The sequence below is a fragment of the Camelus bactrianus genome, chromosome 22, assembly GCF_048773025.1.
Source record: "Camelus bactrianus isolate YW-2024 breed Bactrian camel chromosome 22, ASM4877302v1, whole genome shotgun sequence".
Classification (NCBI taxonomy): domain Eukaryota; kingdom Metazoa; phylum Chordata; class Mammalia; order Artiodactyla; family Camelidae; genus Camelus; species Camelus bactrianus.
Genome location: NC_133560.1, coordinates 20,860,410 through 20,872,800, shown reverse-complemented (window position 1 = coordinate 20,872,800; position 12,391 = coordinate 20,860,410). Strand labels below are relative to the sequence as shown.

At 51.6% G+C, this 12,391-nt stretch overlaps 1 protein-coding gene across 9 annotated transcripts in view; it reads left to right on the top strand.

Moving 5' to 3' along the window:
- Positions 1–4,136: 4,136 nt before the first annotated feature.
- Positions 4,137–12,391, top strand: part of MAST3 (microtubule associated serine/threonine kinase 3) — a 37,064-nt gene continuing 28,809 nt past the window's right edge. For 4 of the 9 annotated variants that reach the window (XM_074350421.1, XM_074350418.1, XM_074350419.1 and 1 more), the window contains exons 1-3: positions 4,137–4,208; positions 9,809–9,840; positions 12,280–12,369. In XM_074350421.1, the coding sequence (XP_074206522.1) occupies positions 4,170–4,208; positions 9,809–9,840; positions 12,280–12,369 (161 nt within the window). In that variant the 5' untranslated portion in view covers positions 4,137–4,169. Of the gene's footprint in view, positions 4,209–9,808; positions 9,841–9,876; positions 11,990–12,279; positions 12,370–12,391 lie in introns of those variants that run through there. The other 5 variants (XM_074350422.1, XM_074350423.1, XM_074350420.1 and 2 more) reach the window with 2 other exon arrangements.

Genomic DNA, 12,391 nt, shown 5'->3' with positions numbered 1-12,391 from the left:
TTGGAGATGTGCAAACATATGACCTGCCGCATCGCGATGATCCTGAGACCCCTTACCCTAGGTGCCCCATTTTACAGATACAGAAACTGACCCCAGGAACACCCAGACCACTCAGGGCCCAGGGCAGGGGTGAAGATGTGGATTCAAACCCTGAGACAGAGCTTCTCACAGTGGGGCTGAACTTTGCACCTTTGGGAGTAAGGGCCATGCCCCCAGGCTTCCTCCAAACTTCCACCTCCATCAAAGTTGGCCCTCCCAGGCCTCAGCTTCCCCATCTGCAGAATGGGCTGTAGTGAGGATAAGAGGGATTATGCCCATCAGGCAGCCAGTACAATTAGTCACTGTTTTGGTGTCGCTAGTGGCCTCTGCTTTGTCACACCTCTTTCCTGTCCCTCCAAAGTTAGAGCAGCCACTGGAAAAACATCAAGGAGGGTGGGGCAGAGCTGACCGGATGCTCCCTGCTCTTTGGGGTCAGGGGCTGGTGGCAAGGAGGGAGACAGAAGCTAGAGGGGCTCTGAGGGGGACCAGAGAAGGCTGCCCAGAGAAGCCTTTGAGCTGGCTTTCTTGAACTGGCTTTGTAGAATTAAAAGGAATTCCTGGCAGAGGTCACAGCAGAGGCAAAAGTTCAGTGGACATGCTTCGGTGAACACCAAGATGAACATGGTGAGTCTGGGGCTCCATGGGAGAGATAAAGATAGTGGGGTGGACCAGGGCCTTGAGTGCTGGGCTGAAGGGCTGGACTTTTTCCCGAGGGCACTGGGGAGCCATGGCAGGTGCATGAGCAGGATTCTAGCCAGATGTGAGGTGGTGGTGCAAGTCTTACTGAGGTCATAGCCCGAGGCTCACCCTGATGTTTACACAGCCCACCTTCTGTCAAATCTCTCTTGGCCTGCCTGCTGCCTACTCCAAGATGTCCTCTCAGCTGCCCCAGAAGCACAGCTGGAATATGTCCCCAGGGCTGTCCCACTTTCAGATGCCTCACAAACTGGGGGGAAGGGGAGGCAGGAAGGATAGGGTTATAGGCCCCCCTCCCCAGGAAATGGTAACAGAGAAACCACAGAACTTCCCCACTCCCTCAGCTTCCACCTTCTGAGAAGGGGTGGGGAGCGACCTTCAGCCCAAGAAGGGTTGAGTATCCCTCCATGTGGTCAAGAGACCCTGATGCCCGTGAGGGGCATCTAAGGAAGATTTTGAAGGATGAGTAGGAGTTGGCAAGGAGAAAAATCCATTGGTTCATTTAACAAATACATTTATAGGCATCATTAACTAACAAGAGTATTTTTCATTCACTCAACCAGGACTTTCTTATGCCTCCAGAGGATGATTTGAGGATGTTTTAAAGAATATATAATGGTGATCATTTAAGGTATAGAAATATTGAATCGATATATTGTGCACCTGGACTAAATAGTGTTGTTGGCCAATTACAATTCAGTTTAAAAAAGAATACATAGGTTACCAAGAAAAGAATTCATTTATTCATGCAACAATCACACTCCCTGATGTCCCTCATAGAGACATTTGAGGAGGGTTTTCATGGATGTGTAGAAGATCACAAGAAAAGAAAAATCTATTTGTTCATTCAGTAAATGTTCTCCGATGCTTCTTAAAGAAAATTTTGAAGGATAGATGTTCATCATGGGAAAATTGCATTCATTCATTCATTCATTTATTCAGTCAATAAATGCTCCCCATTGCCCATTGAAGAGGTCTTTGGGGAAGGAGTTCAGTGTAAGAGTTCTCCAGTTGGATCATAGGCATTAGAGCTCTCTCTGGTGGTTCCCCCCTCCAACATCTCCCAACCACCTCTGGTACAGGGAAACTCTCTTTCCCTAGGGTTCCAGCCAAAGTCCCAGGGAAGACTCTGATTGGCAGAGCTTGAGTCACAGCTCCATCTTGAACCAATCCCCGTGGCTGAAATGGATGAAAGACTCTAGGTCACATGTCCGCCCCAGCCTGGACTACAGTAGAATATTTAGGCAGGACTAGCCAGAGACAGAAAGTTGGCCATTATAAGGTGTGAGCTTACCATCACCTGGGGAATGCAAGCTCCAATTGAAGTCCACTTAGTGTAAGTTTGTGAGATAAAACACAGGATGCCCAGTTGAATTAGAAATTCAGATAAATTACACATAGCTTTTTAGCATATCTTTTTCCCATTTATTGGGCAGGATATATACTGAAAAGGTATTCACTGTTTACCTGAAGTTAAATTTAACCAAGTGTCTGTATTAGTTTGGTAGGGCTGCCATAACAAAGGATCACAGAATGAGCAGTTTCAACAACAGAAATTTATTTCCTTATAGTTCTGGAGGCTAGAAGTCGAAGATCAAGGTGTCAGCGGGTTTGCTTTCTTCCAGCATCTCTCTCCACGTCTTGAAGATGGCATCTTCTCTTTGTGTCTGTCTGTGGTCCTCCCTCATACATGTGTGCATACTAATCTCCTCTTCTTATAATGACATCAGTCATATTGGATTAGGATCCACCCATAAAATCTCGTTTTACTTTAATACTTCTTCAACGGCCTGAAATCCAAAAACAATCACATTCTGAAGTCCTGAGGGTGAGGATTTCAACTTACGAATTTTGAGAGAACACAGTTCAGCCCATAACAGTGGCTGCTTTGGAAAGCAGTGTATTCGTTTTTTTAAAAAAATTAAAACGAAGGGTTACAATAGGACTCAGGAATTCCACTCATAGGTATATACCCAAGAGACTTGACAGTATACGTCCACACAAAAACTTGTACATCAATGTTCACAGCAGCACTGTTCGCAATAGCTAAAAAGTGGAAAAACTCAAATGTCCATTAATGGATGAATGTCTATCAATGCAATGAAATATTATTCAGCCATAAAAAGGAATGAACTAGGGGCATTTGCTGTAAAGTGGATAAATCTTGAAAACATCATGCTGTATGATGAAACCAGACATAAAAGACTACATGTATGATTCCACTGATGTGAAATGTCCAAAACAGTCAAATCCATAGAGACAGAAGTCAGATTAGTGGTTACCAGGGGCTGGGGAGGGAGAATGGGGAGTGGCTGTTCATCAGTCCAGGCTTTCTTTTAGGGGTGATGAAAGTGTTCTGGAACTAGATAGTAGTGATGATTGCACAACTCTGTGAATATGCTTAAAAGCCACAGAATTGTATATATTAAAAAGGTGAATTTTATGGTAGGTGAATTACACATCAATTTCAAAATGCATATGATTAAAATAAGTTTTGCCTTGGAGTCCTGTATTTTTGTGTGCTCATTCTGGCCACCATAATAACTTGCTAGGATCCTTCAGTACTTTTTCAGCGATTAGCAGGAGACCCTACTTAGGGTCCCCTCCAACCTGAGAACGTGCATGCTCAGGTTGAACAGTGAGGTAACCCAAGGAACTTGCAGCAGCACAGACAGTGGGGTCCTAGTGAAAGTGAGAATGTGAGTGCCATCTTGGTACTTTGGGCTTTTCCCAGCCTTTGTTTCCCTTCTGCAAAGTCAAGCTGAACAATTATCATCAGATACCTGTGAAAGGAAGTCCTCATGAGGCACTAAGCTGGGTGCCCAGTTGGCACTCAGCAAAAGGAGCCATCCTCGTAAAAGAAACTGATAATTATAGTGGCTGCCTATTCTTGCAAATAAAGTTTTATTGAAACAAGGGCCAGGATTAGTGGGAGGCAAGGTAGTGCAAGAACAGAGTCTGATCCTGTCTTTGCTTAAAATGTTGATGTATAGTTCATCACGCATTTTTGCATTAGTTTTGACTCTTTAAACTATTGTATTAAAATATTATGTACCTTGATTACTGATTTATTGTGGGCCCTTCTTTAATTTTGCATGGAGGTGAGTGCCTCACTGGCCTCACCCTTGTTGTGTATCGGGGGCACATTAACTTCTCTGAGCCTCAGTTTCTTCATTTGCAAAATGGGGGTGATAACTTTCCCTTGCTTCTCGGAAGAGTCACTGAAAAATGTTTACTTCTAGGCTCCAGGGTGGGGCGGGGCCTGCAAGGGCGGAGCAGGCCCGCCCAAAGGGGGCGGGCCCGTCGAGACCGGCTTCGGGAGAGGGCGTGGTCAGGACTCGTCAGCTGACCGGCTTGGCCAATGGCGTGGGGTGGCGGGGCCTGGCAGGCTGAGGCGGGGCCGGGGGCGGGCCGGTGGCGAGGACCAGCGGGCCATGGACGAGCCGAGCCTCCTGCGGCGCCGTGGGCTCCAGGTGAGGGTCCTGCGCGGGCGGGCGAAGGGCACGGGCGGGATGGACCTGGCCTGGGGGCCTGGGGCGGTGCTTTAGCGGGCCAAGGGAAACTGAGGCGAAGGACTGGGAGCGCTCCGGAGTCTCCCTCTTGTCCCCTGGCTTCTCAAAGTGCTTTTCGCCTGGTGGGAAGAGGGTATGCCCATTAGACATATGGAGAAACTGAGGCTGTAAGCGCTAGCGTAGGAGGAGGCTGAGGGTTTTGCCCTCTCCACCAGCAGCTCTAATATGAGCAACAACAGCCTTTGAACGCACACCATATGTTCATTGTTATATTAATCCTTTTGCTAGTGATATGTTGCATTAATCCTTTTACTAGTGATATATTAATACTAATTACTGTGCATTAATACCTGCCTAGTGCCTTCGCAGCGCCACGACACCCCTGCCTCAGCTGGCCCCTAAGGCAAGCTAGGGAGGTTGGAGCTGTCCAGGCGCCCATTCTTCAAATAAGGAAACTGAAGCTCCAGTTTAGAGAAAAGTCGCTAACCCGAGGTCGTCCAGCAGGGATTCAGTTCACCGCTCTTAACCAGCTTTCTGGTGCACAAACCTCTACCAACTGGTTGTGGGGCTTGGGGGTGGGATGGTGGGAGGCTCTCTTCCTTCTTGGGACCTCAGTTTCCCCATTCACTATAAGGGCACTTTTCTGACCTCTGGCTCTGGGTTTGTGTTCAGGAGGCAGTGCCACCAGGAGAGAAGAACATAGGTGTGAGGGTTAGCAGAGGCTAATATTCGAACCCATGTGATCCCAGGTGGTAACTCCTTTGATCTCTCTGGGCCTCAGTTTCCCCATCTGTGCAATGGGAATTCAGACAATCTAGCTGTTTCCCTCTGGGGCTTAGACCACACCCTTAAGAAGCCACCAGTTGCTAATGGAGGGAACCTGGGATTCATCATTTACCCAACAAACATTTATTGCCTGCTGTGTGTCCTACTCTGAGGAAGTGGGTTTGGGGGGAGTTTCACTCTCTGGAACCCTCCTGGATTCCCTAGTCTGTTGCGGGAAACTAACGCCTGAGCAGCAGTGACCCTGCGGAGTGGTCAGCGGCAATGGGGCGCATTCAAGCATCCCTGGAGAAGGCACCTGAACCAACGGTTGCTGGGTGGCTTTGAGACAGAGGAGGCAGCCGTGGATGGCAGGGCAGAGGGTAGATGTTTGGGGAAATGAAAGAAGCTGAGGAAAGCTAGATCCTAGAAAGAATAGGGGTGGGGAGGTGGGCTAGGCTGTCAGGGGTGTGGGGGAAGGCCAGCCTTGAACCTGGGCTGCAGAACTGGGAAGTTGTCCAAAGGTGAATGGAGCCCTGTGTGTTTGGGTTGGGAGTCGGGGGGGTGCAGGTAGAGCTGCAAGGCAGAGACCCACCAGGGCTTGCAGTGGGGCCAGAGGGCAGAAGCGGAGGGGCTGATGCCAAAGGCAGGAGTAGGGAGCCTGCGCATAGAGGAGGGCTGCAGCAGGACTGTTGAGCCGTGGGGTGTTGTGGGGAAACTGGCCCCTCCCGGAGCCCCAGATAGACTCCAGCCCCGCCCGCGGCCTCTTAAAATAGAGAAACTGCCTTCGGGTAGGCGAATGGGGGTGCAGCTGACGTCAGAAAGTGGGGGCCTGTTTCATGGGGAGAAGGCACCCATTCCCTGATAACAAGTCCCATGTTACAAAAGGGGAAACTGAGGCTCATAGAATCATAGCCACTGTTCAGATGTTAGTGCATAGGTGACAGTTAGGATTTGAACCCAGGCAGGTCTGGCTCTCCCTTCAGACCAACCCCAAACTGGCAGGCTTCCATCCAAGGAGGCAGAGAGACAAGGAGGGAGTGCCCAGATGAGTGAGGGCACAGCACATGCAAATGCCCAGAGGTAGGCAACCATATGTGTTTATGGGGAAACTAGAAGCCATTTCTTAGCTCTAGAGCTGGGGGTGTGAGAGGAGACCATCTGCTTCCAGGGCTTCCAGCTCCAATTTTGAAGAGGTTAGACTTTCTCCCTAGGGTGATTGGGAGCTATGGAATGTGATTGGGAGCTATGGAATATGCTTGAGCAGGAGAGGATGCGCCTGATCTGAGGGCTTTGAAAGACTTGAAAAACTCCTCTGGAGCAGGTTGGGGCCAGAAAGGGGACCAGAAGCCAGCAAGACGCCTAGAGTAAAAGACCAAGTAGGAGACAATGAAAATACTTTTTAAAATAACAGAAGTATAAATAACTGCTCACATTAAGGGGCAAATGCTAAGCACTGTACATGCATTTTAATTCTCTAACAGCCCAAGAGATTATTAGCTTCATTTTTCAAAGGGAGAAACTGAGGCTGAGAGGGAAAGTAACAACCAAAAGTCAGAGAGCTGGAATTCTAACTGGTCTGGCGCATGAGGGTGCAAAGATGCTGAGGGCTTCAGTTTGGGGCATCAGCCACACACATACTCCTTTAACTGGAGCCCCAATGCGCCCCTGGCCAAACAGGTGGCAGCCTGCTGGTCGGAGCCAATTAGGTATCCTGGAAGCTGATCCTTGCCATAGGTCAAAGAGTGGACTCAGAAAAGCTTGAGAAAGCTAGGGGACTTGAGTCAGGTGCTGATTGGCCCGCTGAGACAATAGCTGGGGTTATCCTGACCAATCTGATTGTGGTATGCATGGCCTGTGGTTGGCTGAGTACTAGAAGGTTGTAAACAGGACCTGGCTTGGCCCGTGGGCCACCAGTTTGTGTTGACCCTGGGTAAGGGGAAGTGGTGGAGACTGTCCCTTCCTGGTTGGGGTTAAGCTCAGTCTTCTGTGTAGCATTTGTAGGTGCCAGTTAAAATAAGCTGTTATTACTACAACTGCTACCAGTATTATTTTATCATTATTTTCATCATCATGCACTTGGACATTTGTTTCACAAATGACAGAATTTTAAAATACCAGATCCCCAAACAGAGCATCCAAGTTCAGAGAAAGTGGCCAGGACTTTGTCTCTACTGCTGATGGGGAGGCTCTCTGGAAGGTCCATTCTGCATCCTCATGGCCCATTTCCAACTATTCTCCTCCTCCAAGAAGCCCTCTGGCTGGTGCCATGTGGTCCCTGCTGACTTCTCTCTCTCTTCATTCCAGCTGCCAATTTCCCATGAGGCTTAGTGCCCACCAGGCTGAGTTCCACCTCCACCCTACTGTTTCCCACTAGCCCACTGGCCCAAGCTGAAGCCCCACTCCAGGAAGCCTTTTGGCTCCCTGCCCCCTCAAGCTTCTTCTCTTCCTCAGGGTCCCCTACAATGCCTCCAGTATGCGGGTGTCCATGCCCTGCCCTGCTCCTCCAGACTGGGGGTTCCTTGAAGTGGAGCTGAGGCTTCTAGTGAGGAGGCAGCATCACTACGCCCAACCAAGCACAGAAGAGGATGCCATAAATATTATATTTAAAGGGCGGTTCCAGGGGGTCGGACCCCCACCCCCACCCCATTTCTAGGCAGGAACTACTCTCTGAGGAACAGCCGGCAAAGAGGGGGCTGAAGGCGGAAGCAGATGGTGCAGGGAGCGGAGGGTCCGGGGGTGGTGCCAGGAGAGTTCCATGTGAGCCCAGCTTTTCACTGAGCCTTTGCAGGGGGCTGCTGACTTTCCCTCACCTCTCTGCCACTTCACATCTTTTTGTGAAATAAATTAAAAATTGTGGTTAAATTGGTGGTTATTAACCTCACAAAATCATTGGCTTGGCTCCGATTCATCAAAGCCTCCCCCAGCGCCAGGCCCTGAGCCTGCTACTTGATTCCTCCCAGGGCCCTATGTAACTGGGTCATTTTCCAAACGAGAAAATTGAGGCACAGAGGGGTGAAGTTGTTTGGTTAGGGGGATCACTCAACCCAGACAGGAGGAGTCAGACTGGGAACTCAGAACTGTCAGGGCTTTGGAAGGAAATGGCTGGGATGATGTGTATGATGCAGGTGCATAGGTGCAAAAGGTACCCCTGAGTTCAGACCCCAGCTCCTCGCTGTTTCGCGGGTTAGTAGGGGGAGGAGGAAGCTGGCATAAGATCTCATAACAATTGGAGAAGACCAAAGGAGACCCTAATGGTGGTGGTAGTGGTTTCTGGGTCTATGACTGCTTGCCCTGAATGATGCTGAGCTCTCCGTCCCTGGAGGTATTCAAACAAACAAGGAGACCTCAGGGTCGCAGGTCAGCCTCCTTCCACCTTGAACGTCTCTGACTCGGGTTTCTGAACTCAAAGTAGCTGGAGTCCAGTCTCGGGGCGACGCTCCACCCCCTGCAGATCCTCCTCTTCCCCTGCCTGGAGACCCTGTCAACCCCTCCCAGCCCTGTCATCCTGCGCCCAGCAGCTTCCGGCCCCCTCCAGTTGGCTGCGGGGGCTGATGACGTCATTGGTTGCCATGACAAACGCCCAGCTCTGGATGTGGGCAGCCCTGAGCCCACCGCGGTAAAAATAGTCGTGTGTCCTCGACAAGACCGCCCTGGCGTGTGTTTGTGTGTGTGTATGTGTGTAGAGGAGCAAGTGTCCAGAGACCTGGATTCCAGGCCCCACCTCCGCCAAGAGATGAGGCAGTCCTCTGCGCCTCAGTTTCCCCGCCTATAAAAAGGCCCCTGCTCCTGGTGCGTAATAGTGGCTCAGTAAATGTGAGTAAAATTTAGCAAGTATTGCGATAGTCTGCGCAGGCCCTTGCTGAACTCAACAATTACACAACAACAACACCACACAACAACAACACCACACAACAACAACAATAATCATTTCGAATCACTTTTACCCCAGAACTCTCTTTACATTATCTCCAAATTACAGATGGGAAAACCAAAGCACGGGGAGTACCAGTCACTTGCTCAAAGTCCCACAGCCAGAAAGGAACAGATAATAGATCTGAACCCAGGTCCGACTGTCCTCGTATTCTAAACTTGTACTACACAGCCTTTTGAAAATTAAAAAACCCTCTTGGGCAAGCCATATTTGAGGGTGGACTCTGGGGTCACAGTGGACCCTTAGCACAGGGCTCTCTGCCCTATATATGGAGAAGACATAAAGGGTTGGTGCAGATCAGCTTGCTGAGCTCTAAAAGAGTCTTCAATAGGGAGTCACCGGTCAATGGCCCCATCCCCTACTGGTACCCAGGACCCAAACCTGCCTAGATTGTGCAGAAGGTGAGCAGGAAATGGCTTTCAGATCTGGGAGGGGACAGGGTAAGGATGACTCAGGAATCTCCCTTTCTTCAACAGGTTATTAGTATTTAGCCACTTTTGACATACATCTTTGTAAATGTAACTCTTTTTTTTTTAAACAATGAAGTTATTTTTAATATAAGTAGGGGAGTTGAGCAGGGAGGTGGTTGGGAGTCTGAGGGCTTCCTAGAGGAAGGATGCTTGAGTTGAGACCTGAGGGATGAGTTTCAATTAACAAGCACCAGAAGGGAGGGAAAGTGGTTCTGGCAAAGGATACAGGTGGTGCAAAGGCCCTGAGGCAGGGCTGTGTCCAGTGTGTGGGGTGAGCAGAAAACAGGCATTGGTTGAAACCCAGGGTGAGCAAGGGGCCAAATGGAGATGAGGAGGGCCAGGAATGTGAAGGGCCTGTCTCCTTGGAAATGACCCCTATTTTCTTCTCATTTCAGAAGGAGCTGAGCCTACCGCGCCGGGGACGTGGGTGAGTTCACCTGGGGCCAGTGGGCTGGGTGGGGCCCTATGATTCTAGGCATAGAAATTTCAGCAGCAGCCTCCAAATTCTGAATTTATTTAATAATGACTACAAAGCTTCTCACCTTGATTCTGCCCCCAGTGTTTGCAAAGTACTTTACATGCACACCACTGGCTGGGAGGTGAAGTATAAACCATACCAGTTTGCAAATGAGGAAACTGAAGTGCAAAAGAGTTGCATCACTGGCTCAAAGGCATCCAACCTGGAAGGGTAACTTCCAGAGTTCAGACTATAGAATTCCAACCAAGCATCCTGGAACCAGCTTGCATGCCTCCCATGACAGGAAGCTCACTCTCTTTCAAGGAACACCGGTAGAAAATCATATCCTTCAGTGTCACATTAATGTTGTTGAAGGTTGGCATTTTTGGATCCACAAAGCTCAAAGAACATTTGTTCAGTGCCTTCGCCACTTGACAGATGGGGAAACCAAAGCCTAGGAGGAGGAGGAGTTTGCCCTGTGCTGGTGTTCTGGGGGAGTGTGAGTGCAGACACTCCCTCTTTGGGGGCTGCGTTTGCCTGAGTTGGGGGTGGGAATTCCCTTGAGCCTCAGTGAAATCACTCACTCAACAAACTTTTTTTTGAGGGCCTACTATGTGCTGGTTCCTGTTCCAGGCACAGGGGACATGGAGACAAATCAATGCTGGACCCTGCCCGCAGTGCTCTCACTCTCCTGGGTGAGATGTGATGTTACACAGGGGAGAAATTAAACAGCGAGACAGAGAGGGCTGGGAGGTGGCTTTACCCTGAAGATATGGGGCCTCTTAGAAGAGGTGACATTTAAGCCTAGATGTGAAAGAGAAAGAAGAGGCCAAGGGGAAAGTCTAGGGGGAACAGCATTCCAGGCAGAGAGAACAGCATGGGCAAAAGTCCTGAGGTATAAACCAGCTTGGCATTGGAAGAACAGCATGGCGATGGGAGTCGCTGGGGTAATGTGAACATAGGGGATGTGGAGGGAGAGGAGAAGGAGGAGGTCCTGGGGGTTGGATGAGAGTTTGAAATCTTATGGGGGGGATGGGGTCAGAATGGTCCCCACGCCCAGACCATCTCCTCTTGTAGGGCTGGGGGTAGTGCAGCTTGAGGGCCCCAGTAGGGGCTGGGTTTGAACATTGCCGGGAAGGCAGGCACTGTCCCCAGCCTTTGCCCAGGTTAGGGGCGGGATGGTGGACGGTCAATCAGTCAGAAATATGGAGGGCAAAGTCCCAGGCCACAGAGTAGGACCAGGACAAAGACTCCTAAGGGTTGCCTACTCTTTGCCACTGGCGGTGTGCCTGACTGGGTCCAACCAGGATTTAAAAGAGGCCGTGGACAGACACAGACAACCCCAAACCTTGGGGACCTGGGTTGAGCAAGGAGGATGGGGACTGGGGCTCCAGGGGTCGATGTATAGGGGCCGCTTCGGGGAGGAGGACTGGTGGGTCTGAAGTCAGATATGAATGAGGGGGACGAGGCTCCTAGTAAAGGAACCCAGGGAAGCAAAGGCCTGGAGGTGTGGTCGGGACCTCTGGTGTGCGCCGAGATGCTGATACCCATCACGGGCGGCGGGGAACGCAAAGCTGAGAGGCTGCGGGTGAGTAGATAGGGCCGGGGTGCGCTCAGTTCCGGGGTCCGAGAGACCCCCCCGGGGGCGGGGCTAGGGCGGAGGCCCGGCCAGGCCGGGAGGGGGCGGGGCCCGTCGATGGAGCAATAAAGCCGGCATAGAAGGTAGTGACCGCCCTTCCTCTCGGAAGGCTCGGGGACTCGAGACGCGGCACACAGGGCGTCCCTCCCCGGGAGGGGTTAACACCCACGACCTGCGTCCTGGGTAACCCGACCTTTCTTGCCGGGCTGGGCTTGCGCGCAGGTGCGGGACTCCGAGCCCCGCCTCGAGGCGGGGAGAGTCCGCCCCCCGCGCCCTCGGCGGCCCAGCCCCCTCTCCGCGCCAGCCGCGCCTGCCAGGCGTGCGGTCCTGGCGTCCGCGTCTGTCTGTCCGTCTGCTTGCGCCACAATCAGGGTTTGGGGGCCACGAAGGGGGCATCGGTACCTGGTTGCTTAAACGCGGCCCCGGCCTCGGCATGAAGTCCCGCAGGGACAAGCTGCACATCCCGGCGCTGACCCTCGAGTGAGTGCTTGGCCCGGGAAGGGGAGAGTTGGGGAGGGGGAAGAGGGGCAGGCTGACAACCACCCTTCTTCCGTGTCTCCGTTCAAGTCACCCCGAGTCGCACCGCCGCCTCCGGGGAGTCCTCCCGGGTCATCGATTTGGCCCCGCCCTCGCGGCCTGCGCGAGACCCAGAATCCCCAGCCTTGGGCCCCTTCTCCGAGGAAACCACAGCCTTGGTCCCGTCTCCAGATTCTTCGGCCACACGCAGGGGCCGCTGCCAGGTTCACCGTCCCTGGCCTCTTTCTTTGCAGTCTGTCTCCAAGCAGCCAGAGCCCGTCCTTGCTGAGCCCCAGCAGCCCCTGCAGCCCCTGCAGCCCTTCGCTGGGCCTGCACCCCTGGAGGTAAGTGACAGCGCGTGGGGGC